This window comes from Varroa destructor, unplaced genomic scaffold (genome assembly GCF_002443255.2).
Source record: "Varroa destructor unplaced genomic scaffold, Vdes_3.0 BEIS01000002.1, whole genome shotgun sequence".
Taxonomy (NCBI): Eukaryota; Metazoa; Arthropoda; class Arachnida; order Mesostigmata; family Varroidae; genus Varroa; species Varroa destructor.
This window is the reverse complement of record NW_019211455.1, coordinates 34,391,825-34,418,893: the sequence shown is the minus strand read 5'-3', so window position 1 is coordinate 34,418,893 and position 27,069 is coordinate 34,391,825. Positions and strand designations below refer to the sequence as shown.

At 37.7% G+C, this 27,069-nt stretch overlaps 1 protein-coding gene and 1 long non-coding RNA gene across 10 annotated transcripts in view; one reads left to right on the top strand and one right to left on the bottom strand.

Annotated features, from left to right (window-relative positions):
* LOC111243817 (excitatory amino acid transporter 2-like) overlaps window positions 1-27,069 on the bottom strand; it is a 125,510-nt gene that overhangs the window by 41,465 nt on the left and 56,976 nt on the right. For 4 of the 9 annotated variants that reach the window (XM_086979861.1, XM_086979862.1, XM_022789969.2 and 1 more), the window contains one exon: window positions 17,912-18,097. In XM_086979861.1, the coding sequence (XP_086835987.1) occupies window positions 17,912-18,040 (129 nt within the window). In that variant the 5' untranslated portion in view covers window positions 18,041-18,097. The other 5 variants (XM_022789968.2, XM_086979864.1, XM_022789964.2 and 2 more) reach the window with 4 other exon arrangements.
* LOC147757714 (uncharacterized) lies at window positions 10,125-20,428 on the top strand. Its single transcript, XR_015320846.1, has 2 exons — window positions 10,125-10,429; window positions 18,518-20,428. It is a non-coding gene; the product is annotated as an uncharacterized LOC147757714 (long non-coding RNA).

The following is a 27,069-nucleotide window of genomic DNA, read 5'->3' as shown; positions in this document are numbered from 1 at the left end:
ACGAAAATTTTGACTTTTGGCAAAATCCAGGGGTTCCACATTTGATAGCGTTGCCTTCGATGACTACAATAATTATTTAATAGATCCTTAGCAAGTTTTGTGAAATGTCATCGGTTTTTAGTTATCTGGAAGACGTTCACTTTCAGTCCCAATAGGACCTCCTTTAGGCTATTCGTCGAGTTATTGATAACTGATGACAATGAAAAAGTGGTGCTTAATTATTCTTCTTTACCAAATTTTACTCAACATAAGTTTAGTCTTATCTCATTTCTATTTTCTGGCAAAATGTTTATTTCTTCTATTTTTAATGCAAAATTTTATGATGTTTCGTTGACACAGGCTGCCCAGAGAAAATACCCCGACATTTCTCTCTTTGTAGCAGCTTGCAGTACTCAATATAGTAGGCTAGTTATGCCACCATTTTGTGTTATTAAAACGTGTCCCTTTCTAACAGAAAATAGTGTGCATTAGGAATGTTATCAAAACTGGTTAGATCCGGATATTTTCGATTTGATCGACACAGCCACCAACTTTCTAAATGAGGTTCAAAAGTGTACAGGTTAAGTTAGGCTTACTTCCATTACTATTTAAACTGTTGAAACCTTTCCTATTATGAGTGCTATCCATCTTTAATGATACCCTGTAAGTTTTACCTAACTGCGTCATCTATATAATATGTGCGATTATATAAGAAAACGATGTGATATGAATTTCGATGCCGCTTATTTGCAAGTCTGCAACTGGTTGATCAAAAAGCTCCTTAGATATCCCTCGATTGGGTATTATTTACGTGATGATCAAGATATCATGAATATTCGGTGCACACATCTTATTCAACCGCATTACCGGAGTATGTTTTCCCACATACGACAACATCTCCTTTGTATTTTCGGGTAGCTGGGTCCTCAAACGGAGGCAACTCTATAGCTTAAGGGGAGTTTTTGTTTTTAATACTGACGGGCCCGTTTTAGCGAAATTGTGATTTTTCGGACATCTTTGACGTTCCTCGTTAGACCCTGACCAGCACTTTCCCTTTACACTAAAAGTTCTGAAGGCTTAGAAAACGTTTCCAGCTTCCGCCGATCCCAGAGTCGACAATGCACACACCGGTGCAATTTCGATGGCGTTATACACACTTCCATCCAGAAGGTTCTCTGGCTAGCATGGCCTAGTAACCGAAAAACAATTCAAACCAGTTTTTGTCAGTCGCCGTGCCGCACGAATGGCGTGGTTACATAGGAATTCATCCATGTTAATATTGTCGGTGCCGCTATGATAGATTACCTAGAAGTTTTCCTACAAGATCAAAGCCTAACAGGTCAACTCTTGGGCTTGCATAGGTTTGCATTACCTTTCAGGTACTTCAATCCAATACTGTTGAACACTACTTGGATATGACCAGCCTGCACTACGGCCAAACCTCCTGTATTAAAAAGGATATCTAACTTCCGCGTCTAGAGTATGTGACGCCACTTACTTTCTCTTGGACATGGGCCATTACCGGCCCAAATATGGTTCTTCCAGGGATCGGGTGTAACCTTATTTTCAAATCCCACCAGAAATGATACAGAAAAAAAGCTCCTCCATTAGCTTGAACTTTAACTGGTGCTTCTTGTGCGGGTGCCCATTGTTGGAACGCCAAACAAAGTCCTTTGGGTTGACTAAGGCGTAAACAGGACTCGCGATTCGTGCAAAGTTTATAGAGTATGAATCGCTGTTAAAAAAAGACAAGATTCACCGGGCGCTTTATTTAATTCATTGGTTGTCGGAATATGCAGGATTTGTGCTCCTCGGGGCCAAAGAAAAACCTAGGAGGTATGATCTTTTGGGCTAAGTACATTACCTCCTGGATAGCAAAGGCGCGTTTTTTGATCTCCAACTGCCAGCCGGCGGAGTTCGTGACATCCAGCACTGTTTGCAAATGCGTTGTATCGAAATCGTATGGATAGATTATGCTACCATCAAAGTGAGCGAGAGCTATGATCCCAACGTGGTCGACCAGTTTCTGATCGTAAGAGCGTCGGCTAAATTAAATGACAGCAGATGTTTACGGAAATATCGATAGAGTCGCCGTTTCACGATAGTGGCTCTTGCTTTGCGACGGCACGCAGCCTGCGGCAGTCAACCCAAACTTAACCCATCGCGATTTTTTTCTTCACAAACATAACCGGAGAAAACTACGAGATCATGGACTATTTGATGACGTCGCCGCGCAATATGATTTGGACCTCGTTAATTGCATCTACAACATCGCAACTCGTTGTTGTTGCGTGTGGGTTGGCACTCTCTACCATAGATTGGACAAGATCTAGCGGTGAGTTTCTGTCGGAAATTTCGTGAGGCTTCTTAAAATGCTCTTGCTTTCCATAGTTGAAGTGTGCGCGAATGTTCGCCGAACCAGTTCCCACAGTTGAACTACACTTATATATGGTAGTAAAGTTGGCCTGGTTCTATTGGGTGAACGCATTCCAGCTTATTTCCGTTTCTATTTACATTTTTTTGTTGTCATTAAGAAACACGGGCTTAATCGCCTGTAAGAAAGTTGTATATGCATATGTAGCACAAAGGACCGGATAACCTTGGGTAATCGATAACTATGTGATAAAATTGCATATATTAAATAAGCAGCAGAAGCAAAACACCAGCTTAGCGAGTAAAAGTACCCTTAGCGAAATAGGCAAAGTTTTTAGGTTCAAGTTTTATCACGAAGTCAATTTAAAAGTTCTTTTCATCTTCGCTAATCTATCAAGGCTGGTACGCCTTTCTTTAATCTGTTCGATCGCCAAATAACCTATTACGCACGTGCTGTCCAATATGAAAGCGAGGAACTTGCTCGGACACAAAATGCTGTCCTGTCCTTAACTTCACTGTCGCTTACCACCATTTCATAAACGAATGCCCTCGCGTCAGAAATAGAGCACCATTTAACAGGTGTGGATAATCTCAGCGAATGGTACAAAAAGCCAACAAATGCGAAGAAAAACTATAGTAGCAGCAGTAGCAATAGCGGCTAGTCTGTGTTGCACTAATTCATCAAGCTTGCATTTTTTCTACAGAAAATGTCGTCGGCTCAATCAAAATATTCACTGTATAGGAGATCAACTAGCTGTACCAACCTATTATATCCCCCTTATTTTGTGCTATCAGTTTTCAGGAATCAGGGTAGAACAGTAGCACTCTCGTTAACAGCAATTACTAATCGTGATAATTGAAAGAATAATAATAATTGAAAGAGATTCCACGGCGCGTCTGGCAAATAGAACTGTCTCTTACCAAAAACACTGCTGAACATGCTTTAATGTTGTTATTGTTTATAACGCCGTAAGTAATGAGGAAAGGAAAGAGAATAGAGAGACGACGTCTCATTAACTGGACATCGCTCTCAGAACATGAACATTAGCCGGAAATTTATTTTTACTCACTATGGGACATTTTTTAGATTATGAGCAAGCCCGCGAGCATTTCTGTAGTTACTTGTTGCATTGAAGCTACATACATTTTTTCAGAGATAAATTAAAGATGATCCGCTGCATTATTCTTTTTTTTAGATTGGAAAGCAAGCACCGAGCGAATCTTTTGGTTTTATTGCTTTCAGAACATTTGTCAGATTTCTTTCTATGACATTTTTTGTGTACCTGAGCTCATTGTGAGCAATCGCTAACATAGTTTATTTAGCTATATATATATATATAATACTAAAAAAGTAATTAGAAAAATAAAAGCCAATTCTGTTCAAAGCTTTAAAAAATTGGCCATTTAAATAGGTAAGCTATGTATAGGTGAACCTGAGCGGGTCGTTATAGCTGTGTGACCTTTATCTGTTGAATACTATAGCCTACGCACAAAATGCCCCCTGATAAGACTGTTTTGCGATTACCTGAAGGCTCAAAATATAAATTACTTCGAAAACAAGCGACGAAATAAAGAACTCAGGAAAACGGTCAAGAAGATATTGTTCTTTATAGGTATCATCCTCGTGATAACAGGAAAACTGCTTCAAAAAATCGCTTGGAAACGGAAGAAAAAAGCCAAAAATCGTTAACGTTTTCCAGGTAGAAGCTGTTGCTATATGGGTTGCGGCAAAAATAATTACGGAATGTTTTTTGCCTTGTTCACTTCTTTACTGTTTATTTCTATATAAATATCGAAATTGTTCTCTATCCTATATATGTCACTTGGAATTTTAATGAAATGCTAATTTCTTCTTGATTAGTAAGTATGCATATGTATACACTTCTAACAGCCTGGTCACTGGTAATTTCACACTATAGTAAACACAATTGAACCTCGAGTTCAGGCTTCAACGATAAATATTTCTAGTAAAACAAAATGTCATTGCTGATCTACTCAATTTTGCTTTTCGCAGAGGTCAAAAAGCTGTTGAAGCAGTACGATATATTTATGCCGTAAGTGGTGTAAACACCATGTGTGAGAGCACTGCTTGAAAGTGATTTGCGGAACTCAATTATGGCGGCTTGGCACCGGAGGATACACCCAGCCTTGGTTAGCCATGTGGAGTTGACGAGGGCAATCTAAAGACACATTTAAAAGGCGACGGCTGGCCGGCGTTTTGTGAGTTGGCCGATAAGATGAACCGCAGTCATATTTTTATCAGCAGGCGTTTTGAGCCTATAGAATTTACTTAAGAGGAGTCTGGGTTCCCCATAAGTTGAGTGAAGGACACAGGAAGGTTCGACTTCTTATTGCCTGTCACCATCTCACCCGGCACCGGGTAACACGCAGCAATCATGATTTGTATTTAACGGGACCCGAAGAATTTTAAATATTGGGAAAAGTTTAAGAACTATAAGAAAGTCAACAATGATGTAGACGGCCTAATAAATAGTATTGAGTGCACGAAATATCCATCGAGTAAACAAAGCAAAGTTATGCTTCGTCACGGCAAAATCAGATCACACATTGCAAAGGTCAATAAAGCGCCTTTGCAAAAGTTTATTTAGAAGGCTCTTTTACGCCCACCATATTTTTAGATCTCGCGCTTACAGATTGCTATTTTGTCCACTAATCGGGAAATATATTTAGTCACCGTACAGTAAGGAGAGCTCTAAAACCTGGGGAAACGAGGTTTTGAATACAAGACGTTAAAATTTCTGGCAATATACTTACAATAAATTGGTTAAGAGATAGGAGCAGATAAAAAGTCATAGAAAACAAAATTAAATTTATTGTTAAGATTCAAATGAAACGTTGTGTTTTTGTCAGGTGAAAAAATCGCCATTATTTGTGTTTCAACCTAATACATAATATATTATTCGCAGTTGTTTTTCTAAAATTAAATTTAGAAATAAAATTTAAAAAAAAGATAAAAAACTAAATTTTCCACAAACACCAGGTATAGTTATACCCAGTTTTTTTTTAGCAACTTTCGCATCACGTCACAGACATGTTTAAAAAGCTGGTGACGGACTGGAATGAGGAGAACTTGTCATTTAGACGAATAGATGAAAGATCTAGGTCATCATACAAATTTATGCGCCTGAACTTGTCTACTATAAATGCTAACTCTGCGTCTGAGCTTAACGTTGTTCTACACCAGCCTTTTGGATGACCGCGGCACACTTTATATTGTGTTTCTATACGGATTTAATATCATTTAATTAGCTACATTGTAGCAGGAAAATATCATAACTAACTGTTTATTAAAACACGGTTAACACAAACAAATTCATAGCGCGGTCATTATATCCCTTTATTGTATCGAACCATCAATTCAAAACGATGTCAGTTTTTACAGAAAAATGTACACATTTTAGAGCAGATTCTGCTTCCAAATTCAAATTCGGTCTAAACATTTTTTTGTCATAATTAGTATCGCATTTTGTTTATTATGTGTCACATAAATGTTTTTAATATAGTGTTACTTTTGAAACGAATTTCTGTAGAGATTTAAATAAGGCTAGGCAATGCGGACGCTAGTCACCAACGGTGACAAATGTAGTACCGTACTGAATTTTTAGCGCTGAAAACATCCTCCCCGCTGTGTCCGGAAGACGCTGCGAATGCATTCGTGGCCAGAATGACGTGTGGAGGGTATTGAGTCGGGGAATGAAATGATGCATTATTCACCGAGAATAGTAGTTATGGTGCGTTGATAACAGTTATCAGGTTCAACATTTATCTGCTCTTTATTTTAATTTATCGAGCAAGCTTACCTCAAAAAAAATTTTTACCTAAAGCTATTCAGTTGGAATTTTCTTCTAACAGAAAAATAGCGTTTCGCTCGACAGTGCTAGAGGGTAAAGGAAATGTTCACATAATTATTATTATAAATGTAGCATATGCAATATGGGACTAAGTTGCTGTAAAATTCGATTGCCTACACAGCTAAAAATCGCTGCAATTTTTTGGTTCCGTTTTGTTAGTAACTGTGGTAGACGTTCTTATGTCAACGACTGTGACCTATGTTACTATATAAAGAAATAACAAACACGCATGTTTGTGCTCAGTCATTCTTCTCACTAGCCACAGAACGGTTTACATAAACAGCATCATAAGGTAATATTTGCTACTGCTATCACTACTCTCTCCATTTCCCGCTGTCGGCCTTGAACTTCAATTGAAGCTCTTATCGGTATCACATGGGGCGCTAATTACGAGTTACTATTTCTCTGAGGATTGTGTAACTAGTGAACTATAAATATTGCTCCCTGTAACAGAGCAATTAGTAATAATTGTGAAGTGTTCCGTAAATGGACCCATAAAACACTGTTTCGAGAAAAGCGCATAGGAATGAAGCACGCCTTTCGTATAGTAGGCTGTACACTAACTATAGACTACATCGAGAAACATTTACACAACTTGTATACTTGGCGAACCTTTTCAGAACTACGAACTAACTGTAAGCCAGCATGTAGAGACAATTTTTTTGTTTCGCTAACAGTACAGTGTTTTTTTTGGGCTGGTTCTCAGCCTACCTACTTTCGTACTTGCGAATCTAGATTTGATTAATCATAGAAGATTTTAAAAGACGTTTAGGAGGACTCTAACATATGTCTAGACTATTTAGAAATCAATAAAGAATTCACGGTCCATAGGCTTTGAAATGCTGATAATTAAACGGATAAAAAACTGGGGTGTATTTTCGGGTGATGAGTAGGCGTTAATTATGAGCGCATTGTTTCAAATAGATTGGTGTAGATGCAAAGGTATTCTGTTTTACGCACCACATATCGATAATGCCTGATCTCACAATATATGTGAGCCGTAGAAATATATATCATATTTCAGGTAAATACAAACATAATGCCGTATCGAGTGCTAGGAGTAGATGATTTGCCCTGTTTTTGAATAGATCTTTTGAATATTCGGGTCAAAGGTACCATGGCCTGCGAAATCGTAGATGTGCTGCTGATGTGTCATGTGGTAACAGAAAAAGCTTACTTTGCTGCAGGTATTATAATTCTTAAAATATTTGCAAAAATTGGCATGTTTGGGTATTTATTATTGTTGTTTTTTTTTATTGGAAGGAAAAGGCAAGAAAAGCATCTTTTGAAAATAAAAAGTGTGACCTTTGCCAGGACAGCACCTTTATTTCTGAGACCTTGCAGTAGATTCGTACATGACCCAACTTACAAAAACAATGATACTGGAACGGTTACTCACAAACTGTAAAGCCAAAGATCTGCCGACGGCAAAGATAAACTATTGGGTCATTGAAGTATTCATGGATAGCAGTATTTTCAGAATGATGCTTCGGTCAACGTCGGACAGACACTTTTAATTTCCATCCAGGTAGGTTTTCTGTTGCGCTACGCTTCACCAAATTCGATTTTTCCAACGACCTTAGCTTTTTGGCAATTTTCTTTGTATCGAACCTTTCTGAGTGCATTCTACTAAAAATTCCATGATGAACCACCATGTTGTTCACGGCTAGTTTAAGTCTTAGCGTTCGCAAGATGATAACAAAAGACTTATTACAAAACAAAAAAGGTAATAGCTACCTTTTACTTTTTAAGTTTTGCAACGGGTTAACTGTGATATGACTTGGGGTATCGATAGTACTGGTAACTAACTAATCGACTTTCAATGGAGTTCGAAAAAGACTCTTACATATCGGCAGTTAAATCTTTAGCACCAAATTAGAAGCGGCTCAATCTGGCCCTGAGCCTCACGCACTCTCCGTGCCTGTTTTTCAGCGGTCTACAAGTTACAATTTTATGTCGTCGCAAGCGAATCAAGACAATGCGTCTTTATACGTGCTTTCGTTGATATACACATAGGTAAATCGTCGAAAATAGCCGGTACAATCAAAAAGCAGAGGAAGATCGTATAAATGTTGACAAAAGAACTAAAGACCATTTTTAAGAATAAAAACATTTCACGCCACGACATGTGCTTCAGCGAAAAATTTACAAGCAGCCGTGGATCGAGCATGGGCCTTCACCGGATTGACGAGCCGCAATTAACTCGCGTGAACTTCTTAATGACCTCGTCCGATGGTCGTCAGAACTCCACCCAGTATCAGGATTACCGTTCCAGATAGCAACCTTGATAAGACACCGTCAAGACAGAAATGGTGCCTACCTACAATGCTCGCAAACCTAGAAGTCTTCCTCGCCCTGGCGGACACGCAGGCCTAATAGGCGCCCTACGGCAACAAACCAGTCGGCCGTAGAGCAAAAACCGGAACCGAAGACTTCGAAACAACTAAGTCATTTAGACGAGCCGTGAAAAAGATTTAGATAAAATAATTATTGCGCGTTAGAATGTAGAAGGTATAACTCGACAATGAACCTTACCGCTTTGCCACCCTCTCCTTTAACCAACTTCGACGTCATCATATTTTCTGTGGTCCTGACTAATTCTTACGCTGTCCACTCACCTACGTCCTTATGCACTCTACCAGCGTAAACTAATGGAAATGAATGTAGCTTCTATCGAGGGCGATATATTAATATTAAGGGATAGTTAGTATGGTTTTATAGCAGCATACTCACGCCCTCCAAACAGCAAGAACAAAATTATATTGATCGACAAGATCGCTCGTGTTACGCATGTTTTGTGTCCCCTTATTAATTGCTAGCGACTTGGACATCAGAAGCGACAAACCAAGCGACCTTACTTACTTGATCTTCTCAACAGTTTCGGATGCCGCCTATTTTCGACTATAGCATGTATCAGCAAGAGTAGAAGTACTTTTGAATGAAAAGAAACTCTACAAAGAAGGGACGCCAGCCTACATGAGATTTTGGATTCAACCAAGCTCGGCCTTGAACTTATAAGGCATCGACACTTATACCGAGATTTTGACCGACATGCTAGAATCGTTCATAATTCACCCGAAACTGCGTCTTTGTTTTAATACAAGTTGTAAACTGGTCTCTGCTGTACCGTGCCACAAAAAGTAACTAACAGAGTGTCATTCGGCTATGAAGCCGCTTTATAACATCCTGAAAACCTGGTCTAGACGAGTGCTCGATACACTTTGCACTGTGGAGGCCAGGTTAGTAATACAAGCAAAAATGAAGCCGCATAAATGGCTGCACAAAGAGAGATTGGTATCATGCCCTATTAGTTCCACAGTATTCATTGAATACTTCAGATGCATGTATGCGGCGACGAATATCATCTAACGGATAGTGTACTCGTACACTGGGGTGTGTAATAAACAAACATCCACGATGGGCGAAACGCTGGACGTGGAGGTCTCCGTATTTAAAGTGTTACGTTTTCTAGAGCAACTACAATTTAACAAGACGGCAGGACCGGACTTAATTTACAATAAACATTAGTACAGTCGACATATTTTCTTACTAAACAAATGCATTCAACGCCTGGTTATAGTATGAACGCCTGCCAGTGAACTCGAGTTATGCTCTTCTACGTGTCATCCCGAAGAAAAAGACAAAACACATGACCCACTTGCATAGAAGATTCTAGCAAAGATAAGCTGCTGCTGCAAACTTTTTGCCTACCTTATTACTTAACGTATAATAATTTTTCCTAAAACATATTTACGTATTACAACTGAGCCGCGCGGATTCCGCGCAGGATGTACCACCCTTAGAGCACATGATGTACTACGTCAGGAGATGTATCGTGTCTGTCGTCGACCAAAACAGGTGCTTTCTGCAGCAATGGTCGATTTTAAATCGACAGCAGACGATACAGGGTTTTAGTCAAGCTCACAAAATGTGTTTTTTTCTCAGAATACTCCGCATTAGACCAGGGAGATTCATAACATAAACGATGGAGTGACTTAGTTCAAACCGTTCGTTTAATCAACTGGTATAGCACAGACCAATAACCTGAGTCCACTGTTTTTTTTTTTACTGAATGATCTGCCTCTGTGTGTGTGTGTGGCAAATCCAGTGAGACACGTAAAAACGCTGTTTTATGTCGATAATCTTGTAATTTTTGGAAGGAGCCAATCTTCAGCAGGTTCTCTCGGGATTATTTTTATACTTAGGTGAGAAGAGGCTGGTAACCGATACAGATAGAGCATATCACGGACAAAACATAACGAGTAATGGTGGTGAGTGCAAATTCACCAAACTTTCCTTACGAGCGATGTTGGCCATGTCAGGTTTTTGCTACTGACAAGTTCGCCTTGCTTACAGTGTCAGCGTGACCGATGTGGAATGTTGTAATGAATTGTTGAATCAACGAAACGTTTGAGAGCCCAATCTTTTAAGAGTTCTTCGTTCGTCGAGGTCGAAAAGCTTTACAGTGATAGCTATAGTCTTTTCATATAGACGACTTCTATACACGACGTAGGTTACAACCAACACTGTTGCGAAGATCTCATAAAAATAATTTATCGAAATTGAGCCTAAAAATAGAGTACCAAACTCGTCGTCGAACGCGCTAATACCCAATAGCCACCAGGAAGGAGAATGACATAAAAATAATAAACAGGATAAAGAAATTGGTAAAATGTAAAGTCGGTAAGAGTTACAGTGGTATCTGCAATTCCAAGAAGGAAAAGCAGTCTTCCTGACAACTATGTAATACGGCAGACGTTCAATAAACCCGTAAAGGGTTTTGCCATCTTGGCAGTCTTTCTTGTGTGATTAGAGTTGACGTCGTTCGTATGCAGTTAAAAGTAAATCTCATTCACAAAGTTTATTAAAATTACGATAATGTTCTTTCGGTTTAAACTTCGGCAATTAAATCATTACAACACAAAAAAAAACAAATTTATTATACAAAAAAGGCCAAAAACGATTTAAAAAATCAGCGGCTTCTCCGTTCTTATGTTCAAACAAGTCCTCCACTGAACCTATTTACTACATGGATTAGGCTAAGTAATGCATTCGTTTCGTCTCAAGCTGATTCTCCGGCACACAATTAAATCTCTATAATGCATGCAAGTAATTGTTATTCTCAATCATCAATCGACTAATAATAAGGATACATTATTGCCGCTGAATTTGATTGCCATTTGTGCAAGACACTCTGGTCTCAGCATCTATTACGTATGCTTTAGATCGTTGTAATATCTTTATATATAATATAAAGTGTGCCTATTTTAGCTTTAGATTAATTTCTTGTAGGTACCATACCATACAACCTAATTATATATTTACTTAGACATACACTGCTTTTAAAATAAAGGTATCTCCACTTCCTTTAATTTTCAAAGGACAAACTTTTAATCATATTTTTTCTTTTCCTCACTTTCATGTCCTTAATGGTCAAAGTCTTAATCATAGTCTTGTATTATTTTTTTTATAAGGTAAGGGTAAGAGTTAGGCAGTAATGTTTCCAATATGCATTTATTTCGTAATGCTGAACAGATTATGGCTCACGAGCTTTAAAAATCTATGGGCGATCTTTAAGCACTCACCCTACCCCAAACAGTACTTTTTATTTTTTGTATTATTTTTAAACGGCTTCTTTATTGGCAGTCGAAACGTGTTTTCTTTGAAACTAAACGCAAAAAAGATTAAAACATCAGCTAGAACACGAAATAAACACTCAAAACCTTAAACAGAACACTTGTTTTTAGAAAGTAACGGAAAAAAAGTCAATTTTCCGTAAGCATTGGTTCCATTAAAATAGCTTTGAGGTAGCAAATTGTTGAAATAAGCATCGTCTGCTGCGGCATTATGTTATACTCTCCGCGTGTTAATTTATTTATGAATTGATTTTCTAGTTTCGCCATATACAGCTCAAAAAATATTGGCGACTGCAAAATGCTCTATTTTAATCCCGCAACTGCATGTTTTTTAGATCGAAGCTCATGTTTTTGTACGGCCAGGCTGTTTTCCATACATAGCAATCCCATCATTGCACCCCATGCGGGGTTCATGCTACATCCATCTAGTATTTCAGAGACCCTGTCCCTAGAAACTCTAGTTATATGCTTCGGTAGAGTCAAGGGGCACACGCGTGTTAGTTTTTTTCTTTGATCTTTAACAATCTCTATTATCGAAGTTTTAATAAAGATATCACCTTCTCTATTTTTCTAAATCAACTTTTTACTTTTCCTAATATTTCTTTCTCTTCCATGTATACCTTAATACTGCGATAGTTCAATTTTGTGATTAGTCTGTTTAGAAGAGTGCGATTTGTAAGTAGGTTGAAGGCATTTTTTCGCTTTTGTGCATCCGTTCGTACTCCGGTATTGTCAGTTACAAGACGTAATAGCGGAAATTTTCCTTTGCATTTACTAATCAGTAAATCACTTTTCTTTAACCAAATCTTGTCTCATATATGTGGGTCTCTTGCACTGTTGTTCTTTACGGGCACTGCTTTCGGCTTAGAACGGGTTTGCTCGCATACGCACATGCAAAAGCGGGAGGCCATTTCATGGTTTTAGGATATAGTCGTATTGTCAGTTTCGACTTTCCATATTTTACGTATTTTGTGTGCGAATGCCTTTTGGTTACATTGGGCTGTGGTTGCTTCCAGCCGTACAGTTAAGTGACTACTCGAGATGGACATCCCCGAAAGTCAGATAGCCTTTCTACTGACCTTACCACCTGATTGGGACACCAATGCTTAATAGATAGCATTACAGCGAGAAGAGTCTCACACTACAAACTATTTAGATGTATTTTAAGGAGTTTCATAACAAATGATTATTAAATTCATTATGCAGTTCTTCCCTAATTCAGTTGCAAGCTTTGTCTGCCTGCTTGACCTCTGGATAAGTAAAGCGGGTTTGGGCATGCCGTTACTATCGTAGGACCGTTTCCTTTAAGGCTACGTACTTCCCGATATTTGTTATGTTGTCTGCCAAACCACTGACCATTCCAATTACCGCTTTCTCGACGTCCATTAGCGTATTGACCTTGTTTCATTTTTTTAGAGATCTTGTGGGGATTCCCGCGTACAGTATTATTCAATAATATTGTATAAATTATTTGTATTTTCTTAAATTAAAAACAGTGTCTTAAAATCTTCAGTCTCATGAGCTCTAAATAAATTGTCACTTCCGGGACTAGAATGCATCATTTTAATTCATACAACTGCTTTTGAAAAGCGATTATTTCCTTAATTCCTATCACTTAAACTAAATATTAAATTCATATAAATTAGCTTAAAATTGACTGTTATCAAAAAGACACTTTTTTCTTTTTCACTTTTCAAATCAATTTGAGGTTTCTTCTATGTAATGTCTATTGTAAACCTTCCGTATTGAGTACCTAAAGAAGCTTATAATCACGCATAATAACTCTCAACAGCGCTTGCTTTCTAGTCGTGCTTACATAGAGCGCAGCGTTCCTGCTTTTACTACAACGGTGTGAAACTTTTGGTTGAAGCTTTTTCAATTCAAGTAAACTCTAGACAAATTCTTAAATATAATACATCTTAAAGACTGAAGTAGATACTAATAATGACACGCATCTGTTTCCACCTTGTCATATCTGTCATCCCTTTGGACAACCTGCTATTAAAGTACCATCGTTTAAGTTTACACATTAATCAGTTTTTATTCTTAACAGTCGTGATTAACTCCCACTTGAAATATGTTAAAGATTTTGTGCATTAGTATAGTATTATTTTGTGCCTTAGTTGTTTTGCTAAAGATTAACTGCGGTATACTAATCTCGAATCAACTTCATTCCGAACTCGTTTTCTTCTTTACTTTCCGTTATTAAAAACCCACTTGGTCTTTTTTTTTTTTCGTTTTTTAGTAAACATTTGACTATGTATGCGCAGAGTCGTTGCCTTCTTTAATAATTTTTATTCAGTAGCATTTTTTAAATCTTCCGGTCATTTCAGCAAGTGGTCGTTATTATCCGTAATTATTCAAACAAATGGTTTATAGATGCGTGATGAGAGTTTTAATAAACTGTAAGATAAGCATGTCATGTGTGAAAATTGATTAGCTTTGATGACTAAAATCCCGAATTAAACTATTTTTTGTTAACCGATATACTATTAGTAATAATATTAGGCGTATTACCCTCGTCACAGTTTATCTATGGATTATCAATACGAAGTGTACCTATTATGATACACTTCGTATGTAGAACATGCATGCGACTCACGGCGGTATATATAAAGACGGCAGGATTGCTCGAAGAATCTGTCTAATTTTATTACTCATTACTTTGCAATTATTCATTTCGGTTTAGGCTAGATTGCTTAACTTAGTTTGTTGTATAGATTTAAATAGTGTTGGTCTACCTACAAAAATCCGTTACGAGTGTAGTCCAGAAATTAAAATTCGATCCATGTTGTTCCATTCTTTTCAAAATATATCTTTATCTGTTTAAAAATATATATAGAGAAGTTTTGGTAATTAGGCTTCGCTATAAATTTTTCAACATGTCCGTTATGCGCACAGATGTTGAACTTTCTGTGTCCTAAATGAAGCAGTACCGCGCACGATTTCAACACGAATACTTCTACAGTCGAAAGAAGTTTGAGAGTGCACTTCAATATAAATTTAATTTCATGGCCAAAAGATATTATTATAAAAAAATAATTATTTTTTTGCTATCGTAGTCAACTATTCATAAAATAACAAAAATATTGTTGGTATTTAACCTCTGTGTAGAATTTATGTACGAAGATTAAAACATAAATATATATGTAGCAGACCTATTTCTTAACAATCTAAAAATTCACTCATTCTAATTAAAGCTGATTCCAGCATCTCCACTTCTAATACGATCACAGATGCTGTTTATGGTAGGTGCGCAGTCGCTTATCTTTGTAGTAACGCTGTGTAGCTTTCATTGCGTAAAACAATTCCGTTATTCTATTTATTTTGATGGACGGGTGCGAGAGACGACTCATACGTCCAATAATGTTCCGTTTAATAGTGGTGGTTGTAGTAAGGGTACTCTTAGTAGTAACGTTTTGGTAGCTTTGATTCTGTGGTCTGATGGTAGCTAGAGAGTTCTTATGTGGTCGGGCATCCCCGCGCTATCGAGTGAGAAACTCAATTGGCTCTTATTGAGTCAGCATCAGTGGCAACGAAACAGAAATATCACGGCTGGCCCCTCATACAAAACTCGACAGAGGTCTATGATGATTCTATGAACGACACAACCAGCGAGTAGTGTCCCGTGCAGTTTGACACCATTCCGGTCACCCATCAATGTCACGCTACCCTCAAACTCGACAACAGATGCAGGGAAATATTTGTCTATTTTCGTGAAGAACAGACGGTCTGCTTTTTGTAGGCGATCGCTGACAGTCGACTCGACCATTACGTATACTCGCCTAATATAGGCTAATACAACGTTCACCTTTTTGCTTTTGCGTCTGGTGAAGACCATGTCAGTTCAATTGTGGTAGTAAAAAGATTTTATTCAACTTTAAATACATGTGTTGATATTCAACAATCTGTTTTAGAGCCAAAAGATAACTTGCCTTTCCTTACAGTTGAAAAATAGTTTTAATATAATTAGCATGTCAGATCTTTTTTGCCCCCATCATTTGAAAGACAAAGACTCTACTAGACTTTACTTATTTATAGTTTCATAACTTATTATAAGTGGCGCTGTGGTACATAAAGTAAAAGACTAAATACATATACACATGTAATAAATTTTGAAATTTTGTCTTTCACAGCTGGCGCCGAGGTATTCTAATATACTCAACGACGATATATAGTTCCGCCATAAAAGAACAGAGGGGTTATTAAACGCTGTTTGAGAATCAAATATTATGAGTGTAATGTTTTCACATCGACGTATCACAGAATAAAAGCCAAGCAATAAATCTGAAAAATTAAACACTGATATTCTTATGTAACCTACCTTAAAGCACACAGTATGCAGATATGTTATTGGAGTATTTAGGACGTTCTCTGTGAATCACTAAGTATCTATTGTTATATATGGTATCCTTTTTTTGCTGTTTTATGTCATACATATCGATAAGTTAGAACAAGCAAAAATCATTTTTATTTTACTCATAATATATTCTATTCATAATCTTTGGTGTAAATAATTTGACGGCTACCATTAATGCACAGTAAGCCGAACAACTTTTGTCTCTATGGGGCCGGATAGCTGTGATCTATCTCACTTGATGTTGGCTATGATGGAATGTATAATGATAAAAATTAGTTGATGCACTGCGGCTCAAATAGCTCGCTGATAAGCAAATAATAATTTCGAAAATTATTGTATATTCATCAGACTATCCACTTAAAATAATACTATATATAGATATAGTAACATAGTAAATAAAATCCGCATTTTGTCACGCATAGGTTCACTAAAATGTTATAAAAAGCTAGAATGTTCACCTTTACCTTTTGAATGTAATACTTCTCTGGCAAACGTCCAAAAGCTTCGCCTCCGTAGTCAATACAGAGGAGAACACTGAACTATTATAGTTCGTCAAAATACACTGTCAATTATTCTTTCTAAATTTATCTTTTATTAAGATTTGACCAGCCTTTCAGAATTTCATCAAGGTTCTTTGTTTAGTCTTTTAGGAAACCCGTGGTAAATATCCAGTTTTGTTAGTCGCTCTGATGAAAGCAGCAAATAAGGAGATTACTGTACTTCTACTTCAAAATTTTAAAAGCACACTCTCAGCCAACGTTCCCACTAATTAAGTTAAAATGCAAACATTTAGAAAATTCCTATTATCTTGGATATGTAACTATAGATAATCTTAAAAAACAATTACTTTAAGACTGTATTTAAACTCTTAACTTGAATTTCATATTCATGTATGGTCCCAATCAGGTGAACGACGTTCTAGTTTTTGAGAAACGCCGTATTTCATGATTGTGACAGCTTGAATGTACACAGAATTGACGAAATATCATTTTCAACAATTCGTAGAATATTTTGCGAGGTCTTGAAATTTCAAAGTCGAAATCAATTATGCTTCGCTGTTGCATACGAATGACTGGGATGATCTTAGAGCTATCTTTTTCAACAATGCATCACCCCTATACTCTATGATAAAGGCAACTACTACTCTAAAATATTGTATTGAACAAATAGATTTCTCAATCGAGAATATTAAGAACCAATGTAACATTTCGGTTTGTTGCTCAAGAAAGCTCAACTTTCGTCTGCGTTTGCGGTGATTGACAACGGTATGGAAAATTTAGATTATGCATCCAGCCAAAAGATATTCATACGAGCACTACAGATTTTTACATCTGTGAGTAGCTCAGCTCAACTTTGAAATTTAAGTAACAGTTGAATTGATAGGCATATACAGACATATTTAAAAAAGGACGCTCTACGTCCTAAATAGTTTATATGCGCATTTGGCGGATACATTGCTCTATAAATCAATGGGATACATTGACTGTTACATTGGCGCAGCTTCTTCATCTTTTTTAATAACATCTATAGTGCAGCTCTTGTTGTTTGATATACCTTTATACAGTATCGCCAAATATATGGGTAGAGAAGATTCTGATAGGCTCTTGAATGGAAACAACTAGCACATGTCAAACTATAATAATATTTGGATTACATAAATCCAGTGCAAACAATATATCTGACGCACTCACCGATGATTGTAGATTGGTGGTGCTGGAGTCCATGCGGATGACGTGCGCTTGGCTTGCACCACTCGCTCCGCCGGGCAGCATGGGCGTCGAGGCATCTTCGCCCTTGCTTCCCGTTTGTGAGCTCGACATCGCGCCCTTCAGCGCACGCCACGCAATCCCCACTAAACCACGCCTTAGCTCACCTTACTGAAATAGATACGCATGAAATGAGAATAGCAAGAGAGGACAATAACAATGACACAAACAGCAAAAATATCAGTGACGCGCACGTTAGACGTTAGACACATTAACTGTAATAGGGGTAGAAGCACATCACAAGGTTAGACCATATTCCTATAATCCTTTAACAGGTAGAAGAAGTGAGGATACCGAAACTGCTTTAGGCGTACTGTTTCACTGAGATGTGGAATAACGCTGCACTTATCCGTTTTGTACACGGCACTACTCCAGTTCGACTTGTTCACCTTGATGGTATATTTATCCTGAGTATGAGATATATGAAACCCTTTATCCGTAATTTTGCGCAGAGCGTAAAGCAAAACTTAGTATCCATTTTACGATGTTGTCGTGGTTAATCTTGATATTGTTTACTTAATTATTCCGAAGGTATGTTCTATTAATCAACGTACATTCAGTGGCTGCACTGGCCTAGATTCACATCTTCAATGGCTGACGAGTATCACATGGTCCACGACTGCCAATGAGGGACGCATAAGCAGATCATGCCCGCCCACAACCAGCAATGGCGATCAACTGACAGACTGAGTGGCTGATATGAGTCACTCACAAACGGAAGCCAATAACCATACACGGATCTCCACAGCCACCACTATCACTACTGCTACTACACATGGAACAATGAGTAGAAATTCTGCAGCTAAGTGGTGGTTTTAGCTGTCGTCACGGGAACAAAAAGCATGGAACCACGGCGCCGTCCACCGGTTTAACTGCCCCTGAGTCGTCGATCGGAAAACGACAGCAACGTCTATAGCAATGAGCCCGCCGACTAACCACTGACAACTGTAAGCTGCAGCAGAGCGCTGCTGCAGGAGGCTATTGTCGGTTTGTTGGCTTCTCCGTCATTCCGTGACTCTGTCCCTCAGAGCATTAGCCCTCCACCAAATCGAATCAGTGCTTGCGGAGGCCGTTTCTAGGCGGTACGCACAGGAAGAGAGAGGAGAATTACATGGGAACACCAGCAGCAGTGTGTTTTCTGCCATGCGCCCCATTACTTTAACAGTGAACCAGACCATTGTCGTGGTCAGCGCGCCTTATCCTTATGTGTGCATACTCCAACCATCCTGATATAAATGTATAAACTTGAACACACGTGTCAAGTCTTGAGCTTGGCAGTTAATGTTTTTACATGATGTACTACTGGTAAAGCTAATTGTATAACTCTATCTATTTAGCTGCTAAGGCAGCTAATACTTGGTAATAATATACAAGCTTGGAATGCCAATAATTGAGAACAACTATTTTTGTTTCCGTTGTGAACGGTATTATATTGTGTTTCTATTATCGTTAGAAAAACACTTATCTAATCGTTTGTAAGCACGTTACATATGTACAAGCGGCAAGGAAGTCTAACTAATACTAGCTAACCGATAATTATATAAAAAAAACCAACTACATTAGATGAAACCTACAGGAGCAAAGGCTTAATGAACAAGATTACCTTTTGGTGAAGCAGACCAACAGACTGTTGGAGTTTTTAAGTCCAAGTTTTAGCGAGAGTCAACTTAAGCTTTCTTCTCACTACCGTTGATTTTACAACCTGGAACACCTTTGTTCAACCTGCTCCCCGTCAGGCAGCTTACTGCACATGTGCTATTCGATATCGAGGTAGGCAGCTTGCTCGGACACAACATGCAGTCCTGTTCATATCCCTTGCTCCTATTTACGGCCACCTCGTAAACGAATGCCCTCTAATAAGAAATAGCAGGCCGTCTTAGAGGAGGCGTCGACAATCCCAGCAAATAACACAAGGAGCCGACAAATGTAAAGGAAAGCTATAGTAGCTACAACAATAGCAGCCACTACGTATTACATTGATTTATCGAGCCTGCATTTTTTCTTCCGACGATGTCGTAAGCTCAGTCGAAATGCTCGTCATATAAGAGACAAGCTTAGTATATCAACCAATTGTATTCTCACCGTTTATCCTATGCCATCAGTTTTCAGGAACCAGGATAGAACAGTAGCACTACCGATAACAGTAATGGCTAATAGGATATTTTTGGAAAATATTCCGCACCACGCCTGACAAGAGAAACTATCTTGCAAGCGTCGCTTCATAGCAGTACTGACTACACTTATAATACCGTTATTACTGATAACGCCACAGGTAATAGGGAAAAAAATGATAAAAAAGATAGTAATAATTGTGGTATTCGTACGTCTTCCAGATCCTCTGTTGTCACTGGCGTTATAGAGAAGCTCATTAAAGATCAATTTATCTCAGCTAATAAAATCCAAATGGTATATATGATAATAAATTGTGTCTCAGTTAACGTTTATTTTGGAATGGTATAATAAAAATCTGCAGTGAAAGATCCCTTGGAGAACGTAACGCGTGTGATTCAGCAGATTACACCACAGTACATTTAGCCAAAAAGATGATTTTACGTAAGATATAGTGTGCACAACCATATTCATATTAAGTTTTGATGAGCCATGGTTGCCTTCATTACGTAGGGTATCAAAATCGCATTTTATTAAGATGAAAGCCAAAATCCCAATCTTTATAAGAATTAGCTAAACACGCTGGCGCTCTTTTGCAAAGCAGAGTAGGCAATCGGGCTATTAGAGTAACCTGGTCATGTTATGTACTACAGAGGATCTAGAGGAATTGTGCTTGTAAGGTGCTTTAGGTTAAGTTCTTTTTTCATGTGGGTCCATCCTAAACTTGAAAAAGATGATCTCAGAGCAATAAAACTCTATGTTGTTATTATAATTTACCTAATTAGTAATGGATTAAGAATAGAAAGTAATCCACAGAGCAGCGAATATCGAAAGAGTATTTGGTCAATGACAAATTAGATACTTATTGTAGTTTACTTAGGGCAGAGAAAGATATGGACTTAGTAATAATACCAATAGGATTCCCCTGCGATGCCTGAGTGAACTTTTTCTAAGTATCTGTAAGTATCTGAGATTTTTCCTGCATTTTTGCTATTCATCTACGTAAATTTCATGACAATCACAAGACCTACAGAATACTTTATTCATAGGATTAATATTCACACCGAAACGATTATAACGACGAATAAATAGAATATACGTAATAACTACTTTACAGACATTTAAACACCCTGACTGCTTAGTCAGATCAACGTAAAATTGCCATATTGAGGAAAACTTACGTAATTTGCAAGCATTATTGCACGTGCTAATACCTTATTTCACGCGAATTACGACATGCAACTGTAATAAGTAAGTACTTCATGTTATGGTACGCTTTCTACAAGAAATACGTTCACCTGAGGCGTCACAATTTTTAGAATAGTTACCTGAAATCTCTTTATTGCACCACTTTGCGGTTAACTTAGCTAAGCTATTCTAAATCGTTTCTAGACTAGTTACAGCTACACAGTGCTCCTATATATTCAATGGCCGTAGCAGTAACGATCTTTTACATTTAGAGACGAGAATCTGACCACATGCAATAGTCGCTGTTCAATCGTGAAAGTGATCACATCGCGCGAAATGTAAGTTACTGCGAGACGATTCTGTTTTTGTCACTAGCCTAACCGTTCATTCAATAGTTTCTGATAAGTGTATCTAATTAGTGTAATCGCCAGCAGAACTATAGCATCGAGCCAGTATTTTAGTCAATTGTCCTAGGCGCAAAGCATTGCACATTTAGTTATTTCTAGTAAGTCACGGCGCATTTAACAGATATTAATATATTATTCTTTTGATACCCTTTTAAAATATTAATAGTCTGGTTTGAAGGTACTTGCTTTTTTGCGTTCATAGGGCTGTAAAACTAGGGCTATCTGTTTTTTCTTTCTGTACATTTATCTGTTATTTTCTGTGCATTCTTTTACCTGTACATTTTGCCACCTAGAACTTTGGTCTTCCTTGGCCGATTAAAGCAACAATTGGCTCCGTTTATCAGCATATGCCTGGGAACTTAAAATTTATTGCAATGATATGTTCATGCACCAATTTGCAAAAGCGCCCGTTTTAACACTATGCATATACATTATTTTATATCTATTTAAAAGCTTTTTTTTTCTTAAAAAGCATAAAGATCTTTTGGAAAAAGAAAGTAAGAAACCTAAGGCTACCTAGTCTCCAGGAGGGCACTGCACAAGATATGAAATCCCGGAACGTCGCATATTTTTGTGACTTTTTTTTCAATGTAAAATTAAGCTACGGTGTCAGCTAAAGTATTACTAAATGTTTGCCCTCGTAATAAAGCATCTGCGTTGTATATTATCAAAAGTGAAAAATATTTGAGGTTCTTCTTTTGAACCATTCCACAAATATGTCCCATAAACAGTTCGTACGTAATGTCTGTGACAAGAAGGCAACTTGGTAGCATTTCTTGGACCTGGGTATCGCGTATTAAAAATATACGTACTTATCTTTGTGCTCACTGCCCTAGTTTTCACAGACAAGTACAGTTCCGGAACGAGCATAAGCGCTTCCTACAATTTTCCTACGATTGTGCCAAATGATTATAGATTTATAACATTATTATAATTAGTATATTTTGAGCTTTAGGTATTTCTGCGACTTTTTGAATATGCATTAGCCTTCCATTTTCAGGAATGTCCGCGAATATGATTAGGTAAGTAAAGCCTCTCCTTTTTTCGGGAATCATTTAAGAACTTCACTCCTATTACACTTCTAAGCAGCTTTCACCGAAGGTCTGAAATCTCGTTTTAGACTTGCGGTATCGCTGTAATAATATACAATATATTTTTCGGCACGGACGCAATGGCTGGAAAGATCTGAGCCGGGAAAACCGCTACCTTTTCATCCATTTTGCAAACCACGTTTTATATAGATGCGCGTTTTCAGTGGTTAAATGAGGGGTGTATTCGCGGTAGATAAAGAGGAAGTTGTGTTAGTGTACAGCTAGCAGCCCTCTAGTGGCCTAGCTTGGGAGCTTGGCATACTAATTAGTTTTGCAGGCTTTGCACTCATGTCATAACTCACAGTATCGATTCTAATTTTTATGCCTGTGAATGCTGTAATCCAAATGACGTGAGTAAACGATCATTATCGAAAAAAATGATACTTCATATCATACAATTTGTCCTTATATATCTTTATGTCGGCCTTGTTGTTAAACAACTGCCACTAAAAGCGAATAAATTCTATGTATTATTTGTTGGTTGTTTCCTGCATAAATTAACCTTAAGATTCTGATAATTTGATTAAAAGTAAGAATTTTTCGGATTACGTGATGCTTCGAATTGCTTGATTATTTGATTTGGCTTAGTGCACAACTGCTCTGCTTTACAGACATATTTCTGAAGGCTCCAGAAACGTAACGTGTAGAACTAGCTCTTGATGCAGTGATGATAAGCAGCACTGTTCTACTTAGCGACATATACCCATCTTCCACTCTCAATTAAAAATAAATATTCTTAATCGAACTGTTTTCACTTTCGGTCTAATATACTACTCCGATGTTATGACTTATTCGTCCGGTTTGTTGTCTTTCTGGCTTCGATTTATCTGCAAGTGACTCAGTTCCTTCGAAACTCCTGATCGATCACCTTAGTATTACCTCCGTCAACAAGAAGTGTCGTCCATATTCTGCGCGATACTTGCGTAATGTTACCCCTATTGGCTTGCCCTTTCAAAAATGTGTTTTTACGAAAACCAAATGCTCTTCCAAAGTGTAGCTTATCAGGACAGTCCGAAAATGTTGCCATATTTATTGCTTGACAACCTGCTAGTCGTCCTTTGTTTACAAACATAAACAAGCTCCTATATAGATTTTTGGTCAGATTTCCTATCTGGTCTTCTTAAACAGATGATGAATCCTGGAGATTAGTCGTTATTGATTTTGCTTGTTTTTGGCTCTAAAAAAGCCTTATAAAATTACTTATGTATATTATTATCATTAAAATTAAAAGTATTTTATCCCAAAGGCCTAAATCTTTATTCAACAATATTACAAATTGCCTGGAAAGCTGGTATCATTGGGTCAGCGGGTTGATGGCACCTCCTGCTAAGCAGTCTCTATCTCTGCCAATCTCTCGTGCCCTAAGTAATTTAGTTTTAGAAAAAGCTCTCTAGTCTGTTTCTGCCCCTTGGGCATTCCCGGATGTGCATAGGAAATGTGTAAATTTTTTAACCTCTCCTTTAAAGCTCATTGAATGTTAGCTCTTTTAAACATTTATTGAAGATAGTTGAGCACAGTACACCGGGTTATCGTCTTCGAAGCGTAATCTTCCTCGCCCCTTAGGCACAGCACGTGACGGTACTGAGCATTACATTAAAATGAACTCATTGTGTCTATATCAACAATGGTATTATATATACGGAATGGTAAATATAAATATTGGAGCCATACAAGATAGTTGTCTCGACTATTCTCTATTCTTTAACGACATTACCCATGTCTGGAATTTTTCGGAGTCGATCTTGCAAGTCGGTCATGCATCTACTGTTAACAGTGAGCCAAATCGTATAAATATCAATGACAGAGCTAAAGTGGACTTTTGAAAATTCAACATCAATTGTCTAAGTATACCAGAAATGTCGTTTCCGGTATAGTTAAACAAGCGTCACTTAGACTTAGCGTTACCGAGATACCGATACTTAGTGAGTCGTATCTTGGATTTTAGTGGATGGGATGGAATGGCTTTTTGATAGATTAGTGGAATTAAACAATCTTTAAATCATTAAAATTATCTTATTTAAGTGTACCTAGAGATCCAATGCTGCCTTCTCGCACGTTATTTTAAATAGACAGAAAATGGCCATATATATACTGTATTTGAGCAAAACTGATTGTATTAATAGATGTACCACAAACAAATAACTTACTTACGTATTAAAGTTCACTTTCCTTAACATAAATCTAAAATACGCGGTAGTAGCCCGCTAGGAAAGGATCTAAGTGAAATTCTATTTTGTAGGCTAAGATTTATTTAATATTTTTAAAGTTTTGTCCTAGTCATAGTTTTTCCCATCATCTTGAAAACTTGATTATTCACGAGTGCATTCCATATTAAGATTGTATACATTTTGATGATTATATACAGGCGAGAATCAACACATGTTTCGATGAAGAAACGCAACAAAAATTTGCATTTTGAGGCATACAGCCTGAAAGCTGTCCTGCATAGTAAAATGGTCATAAAATAAGTCCTTCAGTCGCTGATTCCGGTTTTGGACCGCAAGTGTAACTACATATATTAACCGGAATGATGTATGACTGATTTTTACTGGATATGAGTATTACATTACAGAGGAGGAGTAAATGTAAAGCGTCTAAAGAGGTCTAAATGTAAAGCTTGGTGCACGTTACAGGGCTTCTCGGAAAGTTTCTAGTAAGTATAGCGATACATACAATATAGACATTATTACGGCCCGCGGTAATAGTCGTAAACATATCTGTGTCTATCGCTATGCAAGGACGAGGTGTCACTCAAATAAATAGCATTTGTGGTGGTACTAATCACTACATTTGTTGGCGAGAAGAGAAGGGATTGTCAAGCCATATTGCTGAAAGACTGCTAAAAATTTAAAGACGGACGAAGTGGTCGGCAAGCCACAAGGGTGAAGTCTGTGGTGGAGCTGCTAAACCTACCATTGATTAAGTATTAAAACAAAATAGAGGTCAAAATATTAGAGGTGTGTCTGCGTGCATTAGCAAGCGCAAAGGGAGCAGCCAACAAAGTGCAGGTTCGAGTAAGTAGAGTAGGCGCAGCAGAGTTATAATGATGGCTCGACAATATTAGGGATAATCTCGCGACCTTGTTACAGAACATTTTGAACGACTATTAACAGAAAATCACTCTTGAATAAATAGCATTTGTAGGGGTACTAACGCGTCGTCACTGTAATATATAGATTTTTACCAATAGTAACACCGGCCATAAACAGGAAAGCGGCCGTTATTATTTATAGTATGCAGAAGGATTACAGTTCGTGCTTCCTATGCTTTCCTCGATGCTAAATGGGATTAGAATATTCTAAACGATACCCCAGTTTTTTTTTAATCTTCTACAATTGCACATACATCACAGAATAAGATAGGATTGTAAGTAGGGAGACAGCTTTTATCATGTGTAGTATGTAGGACGGGATTATAGTAAAAACACCGGTGATATGTGGGAAGCCATCTGCAGTTATTTGCAATATGCAAGACGAATACAATTCATTACAGCAACCGATGCTTTCCATGTTTGCATCGAACTAGATAAGATTGAAACTGTCTAAATGATGCCTTTGGATTTTTTTATTTCTTAGTACAGCACAAAAGTTGTAGAGTAGGATGGGATTATAGAAGAAAACATTTTTTGCTCCTTGATAATGTGGTTGATGAAAAATCTCTTTTCAAAACTCTTCTACTGCGGCCATATTTTTCCGGTATTGTACGACTGCACATTTCTCCGACTGTTTACGACTACAACCGCATGTGCACCAAACACGTCTCAAATACATTTCACAAGAAAATTAAAAATTGTTTCCCAGATTAATTTCGAAGTAGCCTATAGCAGTCCTTATGGGTTTTGTCTGAGAAATGATTTTCAACATTCAAGCCTACATTTGGTAAGGCTGATTCCGTTCCGGCTTGACAGTTTTCTCGGTCAATGTCATTGGCGTGATAGACTAACAGGTATATAATCCATATGAAAAGCGAATAATAATAATAGTATACGGTTGCAGTTGCTCCACCCTAACTAACGCGGAATTCCTTTGTCCAGAAAAGGACACGTTTGCATGATTTACTAGTTAACAGGGGTCCATAAGCTACCTGTGTTTCTGTGACTACACCCATTCCGGTGTGAATGGATTTTACCCACGTCACATCTATCCTAACATAAACCGTAGTTCGATTACCGATAAACCTGGACTTTCACAGTTCGTCTCTGCCATTATCCTGAGCTCTTGCAGCATTAATTCCATTATTTCTTTGTAGGTATCGCTTAATAGTAATTTTATTTTCTTAACCCGTAAAT